This window comes from Elgaria multicarinata, chromosome 7 (genome assembly GCF_023053635.1).
Source record: "Elgaria multicarinata webbii isolate HBS135686 ecotype San Diego chromosome 7, rElgMul1.1.pri, whole genome shotgun sequence".
In the NCBI taxonomy this organism is placed as follows: domain Eukaryota; kingdom Metazoa; phylum Chordata; class Lepidosauria; order Squamata; family Anguidae; genus Elgaria; species Elgaria multicarinata.
Window position 1 is genome coordinate 32,614,594 of NC_086177.1, and position 19,371 is coordinate 32,633,964.

The 19,371-nt window shown below is 42.7% G+C and overlaps 1 protein-coding gene across 1 annotated transcript in view; it reads left to right on the top strand.

Moving 5' to 3' along the window:
- The first annotated feature begins 2,530 nt into the window (after window positions 1–2,530).
- The window catches only part of RIOK1 (RIO kinase 1), a 30,185-nt gene continuing 13,344 nt past the window's right edge, over window positions 2,531–19,371 (top strand). Inside the window, exons 1-9 of the mRNA XM_063130347.1 lie at window positions 2,531–2,618; window positions 5,519–5,644; window positions 11,782–11,971; window positions 12,894–12,984; window positions 13,907–13,976; window positions 15,983–16,025; window positions 17,209–17,301; window positions 18,949–19,061; window positions 19,200–19,280. Of these exons, the coding sequence (XP_062986417.1) occupies window positions 5,574–5,644; window positions 11,782–11,971; window positions 12,894–12,984; window positions 13,907–13,976; window positions 15,983–16,025; window positions 17,209–17,301; window positions 18,949–19,061; window positions 19,200–19,280 (752 nt within the window). The 5' untranslated portion in view covers window positions 2,531–2,618; window positions 5,519–5,573. The remainder of the gene's footprint in view (window positions 2,619–5,518; window positions 5,645–11,781; window positions 11,972–12,893; window positions 12,985–13,906; window positions 13,977–15,982; window positions 16,026–17,208; window positions 17,302–18,948; window positions 19,062–19,199; window positions 19,281–19,371) is intronic.

The window sequence follows — 19,371 nt, forward strand, 5'->3', positions numbered from 1 at the left end:
TTAAAATTACCTTTTCAATCTTTTCTGTGCTTAGAGGGCTGTGCAATATTATTATGCCTATATTATTGGTAAGGTGTGAGGGCTGTGAATGGGAGAGTGTTTACAACAATCCTGTAATGTAGTCCCAAGTATTACTCTCGTATTATAGATGGAGGTTGCTGGGAGGCTGAGACAATGGCTGGGTTCAGACAACATGATAAGCAACAGTGGTTTAAGTAGTCAACCATGGCTGAGTTTGGATGACACCAGGACTGAGTTCAGACAACATGCTAATCAATGGTTGTTTCCCATTCTGTTCCTATTAACACCCACCCACCCCAGTTGATTAGCATGTTGTCCGACAACAGAGGGGGTAATAGCACACTCACCATGCATTATTCTCCTGATACTCTTCACATGACATGTTGCCCTTCCCCCTGTTGAACGGCAGAAAGTCCCAGCGTCCTTCTGGGCTGCCGGGACTACCTCCGTCTTCCTGACTGCATCCCATTAGCCATTGCGAGTTCTGCTGGATGTATAGGAGCAACTGGGATGTTTTCAGCCGCTCCTGCTGGAGAACTCTATGGCCAATGGAATAGTGCACTTGACAAAGGCGGGGAGCCCTCCACACAATATCTTAATCAATTGATTATTTGATAAGCAACGGAGCAGCCCATTGTTTTCCCCTGTTGATTAAAATGGTGAAATAGTGTACTGTCAGTTGTGTGTGCATTGTGTCCCCCCTCACACAACACAATAATCAACTCGACCCGACAGTTGCCTCCTCCCCCTCCATTGATGGTGTCGTCCAAACCCAGCCGATAAGCAACAGCTGCTTAATATAGTCAATCGTCAGTTGAGTTGCTTATTGTGTCATCTGTCAGGCAACACGCAACTGACAGTTGACTATTTTCCTGAAATAGTCAACGGAGAAACACAACGGGCTGCTCCACTGACTGTCTCGACAACTGTTGCTTACCTTGTCTGGCGGGCTCCTTTGATTTTTCTCCTCTGTCTACAGAGTCATGAGGCAAGAGTGGCAGAAACGCAGCTGCTCTAGCACTGTGGGGCTTTATGGGCAAGGGAAAGGAATCCCAAGCCGGCAAACACTTCAGGAGCCCCGATCATCCCATCCCTTGGTGGGGCAGGGCTCCTGAAGCACTTGCCAGCATGGGAACATTCCATCCCTGGGTGGGACATCACCAATTGCAATGCCCCATGTTTTGCCAGAGATGTACATGTACTGAGCCCCCCCCCCCCGATCCATTTGGAGATCACCTCAAGGGGATAGAAGGAGCCCCAAATGGATGGGGGGGGGGAGAGGATGCCTCCTGCGACTGGACATGAAATCTCCAGCCGTGGCAGGTACCAATCTGACGACATCTGTGAGTCTTGGAAGGTCAGCTAAATACCGTATTCTCCAATGTAGGATGAGGAGTTTACATCACCAGAAGCTAGGACTTCATTCTTTAAAAGAAACAAATATTAACATCAGCCTACACATCTGGAGGACACTAGGTTGGGAAGCCTGCTTACTGAAAAATAAGTCCCACTGCATGCAAAGAGGCTTATTTTCGGATATAGTATTGCATCCTGAGTCTATACGTAGAAATCCTTTACTTTCCCTCCAATTATACTTTTTCTTCAAAAGTGTTCGAATATGTAGAACTTGTAATCGGTTATATGGAAGTGGGAGGGGGCAGGGATGATTCATTCATAAGGGAAATTACTCAAGCCTTTTCATAACTTTTCCTCTCCTTATAATCTTCCTTATTCGGGATGGCTTTAATACCAAAACGCTCACAGTTTCTTGGGTCCATTGAGACAGTCCCAGGTTTCCCTGAGAAGAGCCTGCTCCTTACTTCCCCGACCGCCTCTCAAGCAGCTGTTGACTGATTCTTGTTCATATAACTGCAAGTGGCCAAAGCCGCGGTGACATCACAAAGAACCGTAGCCTACACAGCCAATCCGCTTGCTCCAAAGTGGCAGAGAACGCCAGGACAGTGCAGCTTTGAGAATAAACATTCTATTTCTCCCGCACTGCAGCTGCAGGCACTGCAAACCGCTGCTGGGTGTATTTCTCATGTTCCAAAAATAAATAAAAGCAAGTTTCATCGTAACGACCGCTTGTGAAGGGCGGGGATTCAGAGGGTCTATCCCATGCTGGCTGGGGCTGTTGGGAGTTGTAGTCCAATACATCTGGAGGGGCCGTGTTGGAGAAGGCTGATCGATCCTCTTAAACACTGTGAATAGCATATTTCAGCCTCCCCTCCAGATATGTTGGACTACAGTTCTCAGAATCCCCCCATAGATACCCGCTTAAAATGTACGCATAGCAATTGAACTATGATCAACGGCAGCTTGCAAAGATGCCCCCAAAGCAGCGAATATTATACCACCCCTTTCCCAACCTGGTGCCCTCCAGATCTGTTGGACTACAACTCCCAGAATTCTATTAGATTCCAGTCGAAGCAGCTGTTGAGGAAATGCATTCTCAGGCAGTTTCGCATGACCCTTCGGGGGAGCCGTACAACGTACTTTGTGACGCATGGGAAGGAAGGCGTTTGACTTGCGCCTCGTGGGTCAGAAGCTTGGAATCTCCTCCTGGACGGAGCGGTCTCCGCACTGTTGTGCCGCAGGTAGGGACCCTCCGCCTTGCGGGGTTAACACAGCGCAGTTGGATCGTAAGCTGTGCGCTTGGCAGTGCTTGAATCCTACAGTGTCACACAGCATATCGTTCTGCTTTTAGTCAAGGATGCTGGGCTGGATTGTTGCTTATGTTTCCACCGTCTCTGCTGCAGTGTATTTGTTGTAGTGTATTTATTGAGCTGCCATGGAAAGTGCTTGAAATTGCTGTATTAGCTCCGTAATATTAAGGACGCAACCTATGGGGAATGCTGGGAGTTGTAGGACTCTCCTACAACTCCCAGCATTCCCCAGTCAGCCATAGTTGGCTGTTGTAGGACTCCTTTCTGTCTGAACGTGCATAGGGTTGTGCCCTAAATTAGTTGATTTTTTAAAACTATTTTATGTCCCCCTCCTTCTTTATTATGAATATTAACAAAACAGAACAAAAAAGTAAATCATGAAAAAGAAAAACGACAGAAAAACCCATTACATATATAGGAATATCATTTTTCCATCAGGTATACCATTCATTTTTTTTAAAAAAAAGGTGGAGTTATACATAGGTTTCAAGGAAAGCAGACTATATAGACATGTATTTATGTCTTTATACTGCTAGTTTTACCCTACCCTGTGCCTGTTTGGTGCATTCTCTTCCCCTTCTTATTGTTTTATTATGATTTTATTAGAATGTAAGCCTATGCGGCAGGGTCTTGCTATTTACTGTTTTACTCTGTACAGCACCATGTACATTGATGGTGCTATATAAATAAATAATAATAATAATTTATCCACTTGCAAGCCGTGTGTATACAACACCTGTTCAAACGTTGATAACGTTGTTAAGGCCTTTATCCATTGTGTTATGGGAGGTGAGCATTTGACTTATATTATCACGTTGGAAGGTCAAATGCTGTATTTTATGTTTTTCGTGCGTGAATCACCTTGGAAGGGCTTTTCGCCCCAAAAGGCAGCATAGAAATACCAGTACTAAATGAATGTGCACTGCAAGGTGTAAATGGTAGCACGTGGGGAGAAGCCATTATTTATTTATTTATTTATTTATTACATTTCTATACCGCCCAATAGCCGGAGCTCTCTGGGCGGTTCACAAAAATTAAAACCATTCGAAGTATAAAACAACAGTATACAACAGTATAAAACCATAATATAAAATACAATATAAAAGCTCAACCAGATAAAAACAGCAGCAATGCAAAAACAGCAGCCATGTACTGTATAGGCATATGACACAAAGTATTCTGCAGAAGAATGTATTTATGTAATTCAGGAAAGTCGGAAACCTATACTGAAGCTTATGCAGTCTGTAGATTGACTGGTAAGATGTCTCTATATCAGGGGTAGGCAACCTTTTTGGCTGGGAGCATATTTAACATTTCGAAAAAGTGTCTGCAGGCACCACAACGAATTGTTGTGTGAGTGGGGAGACGTACCTTCCTCAGCTCTTGCTTTCTGGATCTCACTGCCCTCCCCACTGATGGTGGAGGGGAAGGAAAGCACAGGCCCTGGCGAGAGCACTTTTGTCCTCTGACAGTCACATGTGTAGGCGCCAAGACACCCACAGACACTGGGTTGCCACCTCCTGTTCTGTATTAATAGTACCTTGTAATGTACTTACCATTTATATAATTTAGAGTAGCGTCCCCCAATTTGGTGTTCTACAAATGTTTTGGACTATTGGTCATGTTGGCTGGAGCTGATGGAAGTTGAAGTGCAAAACATCTGGAAGGTGCCAGGCTGGGGAAGGCTGATTTCAAGCATGAAGCTCACTGAGTGACTTTGAGCCAGTCACTGACTGTCAGGTCTACCTACCTCGCCGGGTTGTGAGGATAAAATGGAGAAAAGGAGAACCATGTAAGCCGGGGTCTCCAAGCTTATTGAATCCCTTGGCACATTTGGGAATTCAAGTTACTGCTGTGGGCACCACCACAGAATGCCTAATGAGTGGATCACCACTTTGGCGTCTACCTTTCGCATCGATGGATCTTAGACTGTGTTTGATTCAACAAAAACCTTTGCTTCATGTCTGTTGGACACTGCAAGTCTCTTTAAAAATGGATTGTCTAATTCATCTAATTGCCGGCAGTGCAATACAGCTAATGCTTCTTTTTTTATTATTTTTTTTTTATTTTATTTTTTTTATTTTTTTATTAAACAACATATAACAACAACAAAACATCGAATATAAAAAAAAACACTTGTTACATAAACATAAAATTACCTTAATATCAAATATTCAAATTTTGCCTATTAAACATATTTATACTAAACATAACAGTGCTCCCCCCACCTCGGGATCTCATTCCTGTTTCCAAAAACTCATAGTTTCTTCTGTTGGTGGTTTCCCACTTCCTTTAGAAAATACAAACTCCAGGAACTTTTTCCATATACCCTCAAAATCATTTGTTTTTGCTATACCTTTTTTCATTTTAATATTACATGTCAATTTATCATTTATAGCAATGTCCCACACTTCTTTATACCATTCTATGCTTCTTTTAAACATATGTTTTGGCAGTGTCCAGTAGCTGCTTCTTTTTGCAAGGAGGTTATTACACAGAAAAAATTGTACTGGAACAGTTTTTAATATTCATATGCACACTCTTAAATTATTTACCTTCTACGAGCATGCCTGCATTTTGATAGATAGTATACACTGCATACTCCAAGTTGTAATACTGAGATTTTCCATCAGTACATGGAAAGTAGCACTATTTAGGATATGCGCAAGCATAGTACTATATCTGCATATAACTCACAGATGGTATTCTTTTTGTCATTTTGTAATGGCTATAATTTGTACAGCCCATATATAACCAAGTACTCCACACACACCATGTGTGAAGTATCATATGCTATCTTACTACAGCATCTGCATATATACATTTTATAGGAAACGGAGAGGACGGCACAGGTTGTGAGCATTGGAGACCCATCTACCAGCAGTCATGGATTACAGGGAGGAAATTATGAGCCAAATAGTCCCAGGACAATTTGACGATGCTGAAGCTTCAGACAGGTAATGCAGAAATGAGCTGTCTGGATGATTTTCAGATCATATGAAAGAAAAAGAGCTTTCCCCTATCACTATCCATCCCCAACTCCTTCGGTTTTTATTTGGATAACTATAGTAATCTTTCTAGATATTTTTTGGGGGTGGGGTGCAGTTATGGAGAGAAAATGGGAGTACTACTGATATAAAAAGTAGTATTCCGCTCCCCCCATTTTAATTTTTATCCTAAATTGCCATGTACTGGGGACAGTTACCTTGTTTAGTGTTAGAGAGCCCAGTAGCTTGATTTAGTCAACAGTATGTATGGGTTGTTATTGTACTGGCTTCAGATATAAGCAGTTTTACATAAACAGCTGTATCAGTTTGCAGGCCTGAAGGCCTGGTAATCAAACATGCTTGTACTTCTATTTCCAGTTCATCCTGCTGGATTTCTTGGGGCTTGTAGTAAATACTCACGCACACATCTGAGGGTTGATGGTTGAAGTGACTTGAAGCGACCGAGGCCACTCAAGTGCCTTTATTGAGCATACACAGAGTTTAAGTAGGGAAAAAATCTCCTCCTTCTTCCCCCCTCCCCTTCCGCCGAAACCCCTTGGATCACATTGCTTGTATCCTGAATCCACATCTTTAATCCCTTCTGTTTGCTGAGCTAGTCTGCCTTGGTTGTTGATTCTATGTTAGTTACTGGAAGGCAACAGGACATGTCTAGCATTTGAACAATGGTCAATTAACAGGGAGGAAGATAACAGCAAAGCCCTGCTTTGCCCGGGCAGTCTTCTGTCAACGTAACTCCACAGGCCTGTGCTGTAATACTTCATCTCCCCTTTTCTTTATTAATTTATTATGCCGAATTGGTGTTGTCCTGATGAACTCCCGGGATGTGATTGGACAGCTGTTTGTATAACATCTGTATGTGTTCTGGACGATAAGGTCTCAGAGGGGTGTTTTTCCGCCAGCAGCGGCTACACATTTGCACCAGATTAGGAATACATTGAATAAGACATTTGGGATACATTGAATAAACCAACAGGCGACTATTAATACAGTGATCAATGCAATATACTACATATAATACTTCAGGAAAGAGTAGTACAATGTAATACATACAATACTTTACTTCAAGAGAGAATTTAGTCAGCTAAGAGGGAAGCATGATCACAATACTTCTCGCTAGTGTTGAAGCACATGTTGTTTGGAAGCTATAACTGTTTGTAAGTCTATGTTAAGTTTGTACTTTGTGGGAATTGTCCTGCAGGTTAAAGCAACACATGCTTTTTATATTTGGCAGCCTAGGTGTTGCTGAAGAAGTAGGTAGTCAGTGGCTGCACGACTTTGCAAGACAAGTCCTTCTTTATACAGGAGTAAAACAATTTTACTCAAAGTTCAATTTTATTCAGCTGAGGTATCAGTTCTTGATGGGATAGAAATTTTTAGAGCAAAGCAAGTCTTTGTGCTGGTTTCAACGGTAACCAAGTTATCTGGAACACTGCTTACAGTCCATTGTGGGTCTTCTCACTGGCTGAAGCAAATAGCCAATATGGAATCTTTGGGGCAGCTGTTTCTGGCTCTGATGGTTTTTTGATGCTGGAAGACTGCTGCAACTGATGTCATCTGGACTCTGGTACTCTGTACTGCAGCTCCTCTGGGTTGGTTTCATCTTTCTTTATTATTTTCTGAGAGGACTTCTTGCGTCTCTAGGCTAGGCTGGGAAAACTCTGAAAACCTGTATTTTGGAAATAAACTACACAAGAGGTGTGGACTTCTCTCCATCGCTTGGATGAAGAGCAATAAAACAAGAACTATGTACATGGATCTGTGCATTTTCTTTTCTTTTTTTTCTGAAGTTTTTGAGGCTAAGTTTTCACTCTGCACATGCTCTTGGCTAGGCTGCCAAGGGCTAGTTAAAGCTGAGTGAAACTTTCAATCAGGGGCTTTAATGGCTCTGCATGTGAGCGACAAAGAAAGGGTTTTGGGAGATTTGTTTGTTATATTAAAGAAGCCATTGTATTTGTAGCAAGTTTTGAGGTAACATAAGCTCTAGGTAAATTTGCAATAATAAAGCACACATTTTGGAAGTCTAACATAAGATTCAATTGTAAAAACAGATACATTGGCAGCAGGAAAATAGTTTGTCACTGCTGGGTGATAGGATTAAAGTGAGTTACTCTTCTCTTATCTGTATATAAGGTGGGCACATGATGGAGTGGAACATGGGAACAGCGGTTAGGGGAAAAGATGAGTCAATACACAGAAAAACAAAGCGTTGGGGAACGTGAAAAGAAAAAATCTTTTAAACTCATCTACTGATATTTGCAATGTTATAGACATTTGCAGAAGGCATTCCATCTGCATTTTAGTGAGAGGAAACAAATTAGTTAGGTAGTGAGCTCTCTTAAACTAGAGGCACTCAAGGGGTCAGTGGGCAAGCATCTGTTTTAGGGTGGATTCTTGCATTGAGCAGGGGGTTGGACTCGATGGCTTTATGGGCCCTTTCTAGGCTAGATCTTATGCGAAGGGTTTGAAGCTGAAGCTTCTTTCTTTCTGCTCTGAAATCTGCATAAGCTTGTGTTTGGAAAACAAAAGACTGACAGACAGTGGCTATTTAGCATACCTTGGGGCAGGGCAGAAACTGTAAAGGCAATTTTAATCAGCTTTCGCCAGAGGAATGGTGGAAAAACTAGTCTTTTAGATCAATCACTAGAACTTGAAAATCTTTGGGAAACTAAATTTAGGTTGGGCGGCTAGTCATTTTTGAACTAATTTATGTAGAGCAATGAGTTTCTCTTTAGAGAGTGCTCTGGCGCTGTTGAAAACCAGGTAAGAGGGATTGGCGGATGAGAACAAGCTCTTTTTGGTTTAGCTCTTCTTATAAGAGCTACAGTTAGATGCTAATATGGGGAGAGGCTGTGCCAATATTCTTGCAGATTTTAATCATATTGGCTGGCTCAGAGTTCATGCCTGGGTCTGTAATGGCATGGATGCATCTGAAAAAAGACGTTGGGCTGGGGCAACTCTGCGTTAACGTGTAGGGCTTGGATCAAGTAATTCTAAGAATTGAGGGGGTCTTGTGTGAAGGGGGAGGATTCGTGGCAAACATGCCTGAGGCTGCACCATAATGGTGCTGGCACAATCAGAATCCATTACTCTTGGAACAATAAACATTTTCTTCTTTTCACTGCTTAAGCAGGGAAGCACTAGGCTTAAACATCTAGAAGGCAAAGGATCAGAAAGTTGGAAGGAAACTCTTTGCACTTCTCTGGGAGATTTAATTTCTATTTCTTCTTGCAAGGTAGGATCTATCTTTGCACTGTCACTTGTGGTGGCAGGGGAGGAAACTATGCTGGTGGCTATGGTGGAGGACACACCAAGCACACACGAGAAGTTTAAACTCAAACAGGCTTGCTTTTGCAGCTTCAGGGCGCGTGTGGGACTTAAGGTGCGCTCTTCTGGCCCGTTTTTTGCAAGCGGCTGCCTTCTCTGTGCGATGGCGCGGGGCTTGGGCTTACATTTATGGCTGTTGCTGCTGCGCATGCTCTTGACCCAGCCTCGCCTGGAGAAGCGGCGCGGCAGAAGCACTCTTAAAGCACTTCTGGGCCTAGGCCAGTGGTCTGGGCAACTTGCTGCACTCTTACCCCACCTCACTCGCTCTCTAGCACCAACTTGGTGCTTCTGTCGCTTATGGCTGGTGGCAGCTCTGTGACGGCGCTGCGCTGAGGAGGAGGTGGAGGCAGAGTTGGCAGGATGGCGAAGGGGTTTGTGCGCTTGCTGCCCAGGGAGGAAGGAAAGGAGAAAGGAGGCAGTTGCTGGACGCAGGGAAGGGAGCTTGCTTTGCCTGCTTGCCTGCCCAGAGGAGGCGTCTGCCTTTAAGGGCAGGGCTGCTACTGCTGGCCAAACACTCTGCGCCTGAGATTTGCTAAGAACAGGGCATGGCAAGGGTTTATAATCTTCAATACAGGCATTCTGTGGATTTACTTGGCCAGTATCGTGCGCAGGACACAAGGAAGACATTTCTGACAATTTTACTATGTCTTCTTGTCTGCAAGTAAATTGGGCTTCTAAAACTTGCTGTGGTGAAACAATTTGAGTTGGCTGTGGGTCAGGAGTTGGTACTGACGTTAAAGTTAGGGCTAGGGAAGATTTTGGCTTACAAATTTCAATTGCATTGTAGTACGGTGGCGGATTAACGCTCAAACCGCTAGTAGTCAAAATGTCTTGAGGTGGGTTTTCCTCAGGAGCGGGAGCTAATGCAAAAGCAGAAATTACAGTGGGGGTTGGCTTACAAATTCCAACTGCTTTGTCTTGGGGTGGTAGATTAACACTTAGCCTGCCAGCAGGCAAAGTGGCTGAGTTTCTTTGATGAAATTTGTTGAGCGCTACCCAACATTGAAACCAAGAAAGCAAGATTTTAACTGAGGTGCGAGGTTTTTGATGTAAAACTTCCCCTATTTTTTCCCAATCACTTAAAAGTAGCGAACCGCTTTTCGGGTACCATAAACAAAATTTCCCAATCTCACCAACCAGCTTCTGAAGCGAGGACAATGTGGCTTGCCCCCCTGTCTTATTGACTATGCGGGTCAATTCTACCGCGTGCTTCTGCTGGTGGCTTGATAACCTGCAACCCATACTTACCGCTTGGGGTCTTTTGAAGACGGGGGTCTCGAGGAGACGAGGGTGCACCACTGGAAGCCTGTGCCAGGCTGACGGCAAGTATGTTAGGCGGTTGCGATGGTCCCTGTTCAGGCGCCACTCTGTAGTAAATACTCACGCACACATCTGAGGGTTGATGGTTGAAGTGACTTGAAGCGACCGAGGCCACTCAAGTGCCTTTATTGAGCATACACAGAGTTTAAGTAGGGAAAAAATCTCCTCCTTCTTCCCCCCTCCCCTTCCGCCGAAACCCCTTGGATCACATTGCTTGTATCCTGAATCCACATCTTTAATCCCTTCTGTTTGCTGAGCTAGTCTGCCTTGGTTGTTGATTCTATGTTAGTTACTGGAAGGCAACAGGACATGTCTAGCATTTGAACAATGGTCAATTAACAGGGAGGAAGATAACAGCAAAGCCCTGCTTTGCCCGGGCAGTCTTCTGTCAACGTAACTCCACAGGCCTGTGCTGTAATACTTCAGGGGCTGGGGGTGTGGAGAAAATATTCCTCCATAAATCAGGGTTGGGAAACATGGGGGACATATCCACCCCACCCCCGACTCTTCTTGTGGCCCCCTGCCATCATTGAATTTTGCTACAGCGGTAGCAAAAAAGCCATGCTTTCCCTTTAAAATAAGGTGCATGGCGGAAGCAGAATCCCACTCCTAAAGTCTTCCCGGGAGTGTGGTTTTGCTTCCCTATAAGCCACAGATTACCCCCACATCTTGTTTTAAAAGACTGCCCATTTGTGGTTGCTGTGCTGCTGAATTTTGGCAGCAAAATGAGCGGCAGTGGGGGAGGCACAGCCCTCAGTGGTTTTTGGGGGCATTGGCCCCCAGATCCATCTACGTTGCCCACCCCTGCCATAAATAAATTAAAAGTGTTAATCAAAAAACTTATCTATCAAGCAAGTGTCCCAAAATTTTGGTTGGTCTTGGTAGCCCGGCAACATTTTTCCTTGCCGCTACCACTCCTTTCCTAAAGTCAGAAAGGGCAGAGTCTTACCTGTGATGCCATGTTGCAAGGGAAAGCCCCACCACCACCACCACTTCTCCCCTAGTGCCAGGCCTTAATACGAGTCAGAGAGATTCCTGCCGTGCTTCTCTTTGGCCAGGAGAAGGGCAGGGGGATTTCCCAGATACTATTCTGAGTTGCAAAGAGGCTTGAAAAAGAGCTGGTTAGCAGAGAAGCGGCAGTGAATTCATATTTCTAGATGCTATTCCAATGTAATATATTAGGTGTGTGTTTGGAACCTGTGGCCCCCGCAGATGGTTTTGGACTACAGCTCCCATCAGCCCCAGCCAGTATAGCCATGGATGGTGGGAGTTGTAGTCCAGCTGCATCTGGAAAGCTACAGATTCCCCACTCCTGCAATACAGGAGTTTTCAGAAAGGGTGTTGAGGAGAGAGCTAATTGTATTATGTTGCTGGCTTTCTGGTACCTCATATGATGAGTTCATGATGATTTTATTTAATACGTGCTGCTTTAAAAAAAAAAGTGCGCAGGTTATTAAAGCAGCTCTGGAGAAGAAGGTGGTCATTAGAACAGAGCGGTCACGTTTGTCCAAGGAAGACGACGGTGATGAATTTGATGAGAGCAGCGAGGATGAAGACGACGAATGGGACTGGGATGATGCTGCCGGAAAGCTGATAAAGCGAAATCCAGTATCTGGGCGAAGAAACCCGCAGGTATTTATTTATTTATAAATACCATTTTTTATCCTGCTGTTCAGCCCAAAAGGCTCTCGGCGGGGTGTACAAAAAGACCGTAAAAGAAGACCTTCCTCTCCTGCTTACAATCTAAAAGGCATGACACACAAAGAAAAAGGATTAGGGAGGGATGGTGGGGGATTAATTAAGTAATTAAATCAAATTAATTGGATATGCTTTTCAGGGAACGTGTGGTTTGAAGGCCCAACTCTGTCGTTCTCACTCTCAGGCTAATTTCTGTGGTCATGGGTTTAGCTGCTAGCTCTACCTTTGTGGGGGCGATATAACTTGAAGCTTGGAAAATAATTTTACTGGGAAGCCACCTTAAGGCTCTAGTGGAGCACATGCTTTGAATGCACAAGGGACCCATTTTGTTTCGAGCAGCAGGAAAGTGCTGTGCAGCCTTGGAGGGTAACTGGTCTGTTGTGTTACAAGCTTTTGTCTCGGCAAGTCATGTTTCGTATTCCTGAAAAAGTAATGTGTCAATAGCTGTAGTTGCACGTAACGTTGAGCTGTAGTTGAGCGCTACGTGCACGAGCAGAAAGCATGCTGGACAAAGTGCTGGGCTCAAGTGCCCCCCTTCTCTTGCACTCCCATGGCCAGGAGGAGGAATTCACTTTAGCCTATTCCTGGCTTGTCGTGCCATGTGAATCAGGAACCATGGCTTAAAATAAACTCTTGATCAGACTTACCCAACCCAGATGGATTAGACTACAATTCCCGGTTTGACCATGCTGGCTGAGAATGTTGGGAGTTGTAGTACAACCCATCTCAACGGCTCTGGTGTGGGGAAGGCTGCAATCCAGATTATTTGACTGGTTATGACGTCAGGAGCATGATATGTGCATTTGGAATTGCTTTGATATGAAAGTTCACTTATATTGCAAATCTTTTGTTTCAGGCAAACAAACAGATTCCCAGTTGCAACTCAGCCAAAATGTCCACTCCTACAGATAAAGCCCTAAGAAAGTTTGAACATAAAATCAATCTAGGTAAGTGGTGTCCTTCTTCTCTTCTTCTCTAAATATAATTCACTAAGGGCTATTTTTAAAGGGTTGAAGTCGGTGGGTTTATGCACGTTGAGCCTGTCTTGCAAGTCCATCAGCATGAGTCCCAAGGGTGATTTGCAAAACAAACAAACGTGTGTGTCTACTCATCTGTATCATGAAAACATCTTTATGTTCTACATCAATATTTGTTTGTCTTTTTCGGTTTCTTGCTTCGAGCGCACAAGTTCCTTGCAAGGCGGGCCAGTCGGCAACTCTTTTCCAACCTTATTTATTTTTGCCACTTCCCTTCTCTTCAATCTTAGAATTGGGGTGAGGGGGACGCCATCATCTGTGGGTTTTGGCTGGGAAGGGTGCACCTAAACCTCCCCAGTCTCTACCAGGAAAATAAGCCTGTTTATTCTTTTGACTGTCTTCATTAAAGGCTAATTGAGCAATTTGGCATATATGGGACAGGTCCTTGAGCTATCCAGAAGATGTTTTCAAACTCCAGCTTGCAAAGTAGAAGCTTTATTAAAATTAAAGATAAGTGAGGAGGGGGAAATTAAGTAGTAATATATCAATGTTTTATTCTGTAATCCAGGCTTCCCCAACTCAGTGCCATCCAGATGTTTTGGGCTTCAACAACCATCAGTCAGCATGGTTTACTGTCAGGAGTTCTGGTAGTTGTAGTCCAAGATATCTGGAGGGAAGGGTGATCTAAGTATGCTATGGAGGTTATATGTTTATGTCAGGGAAGCAGACTTTATTTTACAAATGTTGTAATGTCCGTAACTACTTTTTCTTGATGTGTCCTGGTTAAGGAATGTTACACATTTTCTGGCTGCAGAGTTGAGGGCAGAAAAAGAGGAGTTTTGGGGTATTAATTTCTTCTTAATGTGCATGTGTCTATGTGAATGTTTTCCAGACAAACTACATTTTGCTGACTCTGTCATAAATAAAGTTACAGAGAAGTCTAGACAAAGAGAAGCTGAAATGTAAGTAATGTGGATAAACTATGATAAACGTCTTAAAGGAATGTTCTGTTGGTTGTTTCGGTTGATACGGATTTATGTTGTATCAAAATGTCAACTTTTGAGGAACATCTATAAAACGTTAAAAGTAGAATTATTTTGTCTTTTAATATGTCTGCAGCATTAACACCACAGTGCTATGGACGCTTACTTAGAAGTATGTCCTAGTGCAGCCTTCCTCAACCTGGGGCGCTCCAGATGTTGGACTGCAACTCCCAGAATGCCCCAGCCAGCTGGCTGGGGCATTCTGGGAGATGCAGTCCAACACATCTGGAGCACCCCAGGTTGAGGAAGGCTGTCCTAGTGAGTTCAGTGGGGCTTAATGCCAGGTAGGCGTGTTTAGGATTGCAGCTTCAGTCAGTTAAACAACTGGTTTTAACAGCTCCCTCCGTTACCAAGGTGTTCAGCCTCACTGCACCCTAGCGCAGTGACTCTGCAAAACTCCATTTTGTCTGGCATGGTATGCAAAGGAGAAGATTAGGCATGCACCAGTGAATCCTCCTTAGCAAGCACATGGTAGTGACTTGTGAAGAGGCAGGAGACCTCCAGAATATGAAGTTGCCTTCCTCCCTGTCTGATTCCTGATGGAGTCTGGCCCTCCAAGGCACACCTATCTGATTGGCCATTCTAGAGCTCTGACAAAGAACGCCATGTGTCTGAAGAACCGCCACTATCGGTAAACAAATTACCACCCCGTTGGTTACCATCGAGGTTAGGGACCAACATCTGCCTGTTGAAACCCTCCTTTTACACACCTCACACTCCTCATTCATGATGGGAAAACTTGCAATGGCAGTAGAAATCTTCCCTTTGATCCAGGAAAACTCTATCTCTAAACCGAATCTCTTAAGAGACATCCACTTTCAGAATCCACGGTTCACCTTGGTCAGTTCAGCTTCATGACTCCTCTAACCCAATTAGGTCTCCCTGCATTGTCGTCCCCATTCCTTATTTAACATCAGGGTCCACCTTTTCCAATCTCTTCCATGGTATAACGTGATAGCTGCCAATTCTTTTCAGGTTTTGTGCATGTGCTTATTTTTATATTTCTGTAATAAACCTTGTGTTCATTTATTGTAATCTCCGGCCCTTGACTCATTGCTAATTCCCAATCTTGCGAGTCAAGTTACTTTCCCCCTCTCTGGGCACCCTGATTCCTGCTGTAGCGCACTGTGACTATAGACCAAGTGGGTTGGACCACAGTTCCTATCATTCTTGGCCATCGTAGCTGACCAAGCTGGCTGGGAACAGTGGGAGTTGCAGTCCAACCCATTTTGGGAAAACCTGCTATAGACTAAAGAACCAAAACTACATTGGGATGTACACATATATGCATGTGTAACATGTATATAAAGACATGCAATAACACCCAGATTAATCTAGCAACGTTTTTTTGAAAAACTATTTTTAATATAAATACTTAAAAATTGCAGATGGTGTGCCATGGTAGATTCATTTCCTGTTCTCTCTTGTAGAAGAGAATTACTCATTTATGATGGCACCTGCTGCAATACATAGACAATCATCTAAAAAAAAAGGCATTACACTTCCCCCTTTAAAATTGTTACTATGCAAATTTACATAGGTTTGATCAATTAAAGCTGCTTAGGTGAGTCAGCTAAGTTTTCTTTTTCTTTTTTTAGAAATCTTAGCTCTGTTTTTCTAGGAAATTGGGGATCTTCATGTGCATCCTCTCTTCTTGTACTTAATTGTTATGTGCTTTTAAAGGATGTTTACAGTTTCTAAAGAATGCTAGCATTTTGATTGTGTATTGTACATAAATCCTACATTGGTGGTCCTAAAAATAATATTTTAGTCAGGGGAATGTTTTTGGTTTTTTTAAATCAAAATACTTGTGTATTGCTGTTGCTGTCACCTTTTCCTTAATAATTTTTAATACATTTGTGTTTTAATACCGTCCAGATAAGTCTGATATGTGATGGTTCTTAGAATTATTTTATTTCAACTAGGTACCGGGTAAAAGATAAATCGGACAGAGCAACTGTAGAACAAGTAAGTCATGTCAATTATTGAAAGTAATTGTAAGGATCCTAATCTTTACCAGAACTGGAAGTCCTCACACGTTAAAAAGCAAATTGACAAAGTGACCTTCCTAACCTCCTTTAATCAGAAGTAATTTTCCCTGAATTAAGTAAGATCTACTTCAGCCTTCCCCAAACTGGTGCCCTCCAGGTGTTTTGGACTGCAACACACATGACCTCTGACCATTGACATTGCTGCTTGGGGCTAATGAGTGTTTTAGTCTAAATTATCTGAAAGGCACCAAGTTAGGAAAGTGTAATCTACTTCCTGGTAAGTGTGTTTAGGATTGTACAAATTATCCACTTATGCTTAATTTACTCCACCTTTTCAACCATTTCTACTGTGATGGCTTTTTTTTAATCCTTGGCTTTAACTTATCAAATACGATGCTGTGTGTTATACACAGATACATACACACACACACACTTGCAGGGATGGCTGCCACTGGGAAATCCAATCCTTTTTAAGTTTGCCAGATTTCCGCAGTGTCATGGGCGGTTTCCTGGAATCCAGAAACTTTACTTAGATTTTCTTCTTCTTTCCGTAAAGCAATATTTGTGTAATTTGTGTAAATGTCACTTTAAGAACAAACCAAAAATCTGTGAGGTGGCCCAATTCCATCTGCAGCAAGTTGGGACATCTCGTAGGTAAGTAAGTTGAAGTCAGGGAGGCTGAGCTGCTGAAGGTTTGGGAAACTTTACCTTCCAGACAGATTCTTCCTACATCCTTACACATACGACTATAGCTGGGAAAACACAGTAACATACATTGTGGCCAGCAAATGTAAGAAATAAGTTTCTGAAATGGAATTAATACACAAAATGGATAGTTCCCAGACCTCCTCATATATCTGACAAGGTGCGTTCCACTCAATAAGAGCTTATGCACAATCAGTGTATTATGCTTTTGCTTTTATATTGGGACTTAGGTCAGATAATTTAAACTCTATTTAAATTAAGCCCGAGAGCTGTGAGACAGTTCATTGTGTACAGGAAAAATGGTTTACAGGGGACTGGATGACATGGTACAAACTTTCCAGAATAAAATATTGGTTCTGCTTATTGTCCTTTCCTTTGAATTTTAAGCTTGGAAATTACTTTTCCAGCATCTCTGTGTACTGAAATTTTGCTGCCGTGTTTTTCATTGTTTTGAGGTTCTGGACCCAAGAACTCGAATGATTCTGTTCAAGATGCTAACAAGAGGTGTCATATCTGAGATCTATGGCTGCATCAGTACTGGGAAAGAGGTTGGTTTCACTGTAAATTGGGCTGGAACAATTCATTGCTTAGATTAATACATTCTAAACTATATGATTGACTGAAAAGATGCTCTGGATTAATCACACAACACGTTTTGTAAAAAAGCGAGTGAATTTTATTTAAAAGCAATTTCTTATGCCAACTTCCAAAGGGCCATCTTGGAAGAATCATTACCCTTCTCTCCTGCACATAGGGAATGGGGACATTTGTGTGCAGGGCTAAGCATTACATGGATGAGCCACAGCAAACCTTGGGTTTGCACATGCGTCCTTTCCTCTGGGACACCCATGAAAAGATCAGATGGTCTGCTTCCATTTAAATTAACCACGACTTAGCATGCCATCTAAAACCTAATTACGTTTGATCTTAACTATGGCTCTTCAAACAAGCCAGCTTTGTAAACCAAGGTTTGAAATTGGCTTGTTTCAACAAACTGTAGTTAAGATTAACCACATGTTGTTGGCTTCAAAAGATGTGACAAGCTGAAGTTAAAGAAAAATGGAAGCAAAAGCTTCTGAACTCTTCCTTGCAGCCACATAAGAGAAGGGAGGAGGAGGTGCAAGCCTAAGCCAGGCTTTAGCGTTAACGTCCAAACTAGCTCACTGTCTTTTCTAAGGCAGTGCCTGGTGTGACACATATGTTCTTATACAACTTATGTAGATTCAATCAATTTAAGCTCATACAATTAATCAACAAAGCCTGCTTTAAAATAATGATTTAACATTTGCATTTAAGTGTAAGAGTTAACCAGCCCCTAAATCTGAATTTGTTGTTTTTCTCTCCATCTTCAACATTTCAGTAACTGAGTCATGGCTGTGATAACATGGAACTTACTATAGTCAGGGCTGTGTGAATTATAAGCTTTTTTTTTTTTTAAGCCTTTCAGGTCTGATCTGATTTGCAGGCTGCCCAGTTGGCTAGATGACCAACAGATATTAAATAACTTCTTCTGGAAGCCAATCTGATTTTAAATGAACTTGGTCGATGCAGCTTGGTAGATTTACGGAATTAGAACTAGAGGATTGTATCCAGTGTTACTCGTAACCATTTATTTCAAGGGGTCTACTTCAGGTAGGACTAACATTGGATACAACCCTAAGGTTGTGACTGAGAGATGAATGTGAAAGACATTCAGATACATGAGCAGGTGCTACTTTTCACTCCAGCATCTCTGTGCCAAACTGAGGCCACATTTCAGAGAACCTCTTGTGCCTGCAGAAACAGGCTTGCAAATGAAGGGGGCTGGTTCATGTGCCTCTACATGAACTTCCATGAGAATAATAAAGATGTATGCAGAGTGATCTGTTCCACATGTGTCACACAATTAATTTTGAATGTAATTTTTGCAAGGGTTTGCACATCTTCATGCAGAGCTATGGAAATATCCCCCCCCTTTCTGTCTGTTCATGGCCCAAGTGTTTGGGGAGGGGTCTGGGAACTGAAAATATGAACAAAAATGTGGCTGTATACACGTGGCTGTAGACCTGCACACGTAGTGACTCTCCAGTTACGTAATTTGGCCTGCTCATTGCTTAATAAACACTGTTTTAAATCCTCATATGAGTATATCGATTTATACATACCTTGCTACATTCCTTAATATATTCTTATTTTACTTGTATACAATTTGCTAGGCGAATGTATATCATGCCAGTACTGCAAACGGAGAGAACAGAGCAATAAAGATTTATAAGACTTCTATTCTGATGTTTAAAGATCGGGATAAATATGTGTGTGGGGAATTCAGGTGAGTCTGAGGATTTTAAAACATTTTTTTAAAGCTGTATTTCCACTTTCGCTTGCGTAATCTTTCTTGGGTGTTTTTCACCAAAATAGTTTTCATGCTGGGCTTTTATAATTCCATTTCCCTGTTTGTGCTTTCAAGGTTTCGCCATGGATACTGTAAAGGAAACCCAAGAAAAATGGTCAAAACCTGGGCCGAAAAAGAGATGAGGAATTTAACAAGGTGACTTTTTTCGTCTTTCATTTCTCCTGCGTTGGTTCCTGTATGCCGTTTTGTAATGGCCTAGATCAGCCTTCCTCAACCTGGGGCGCTC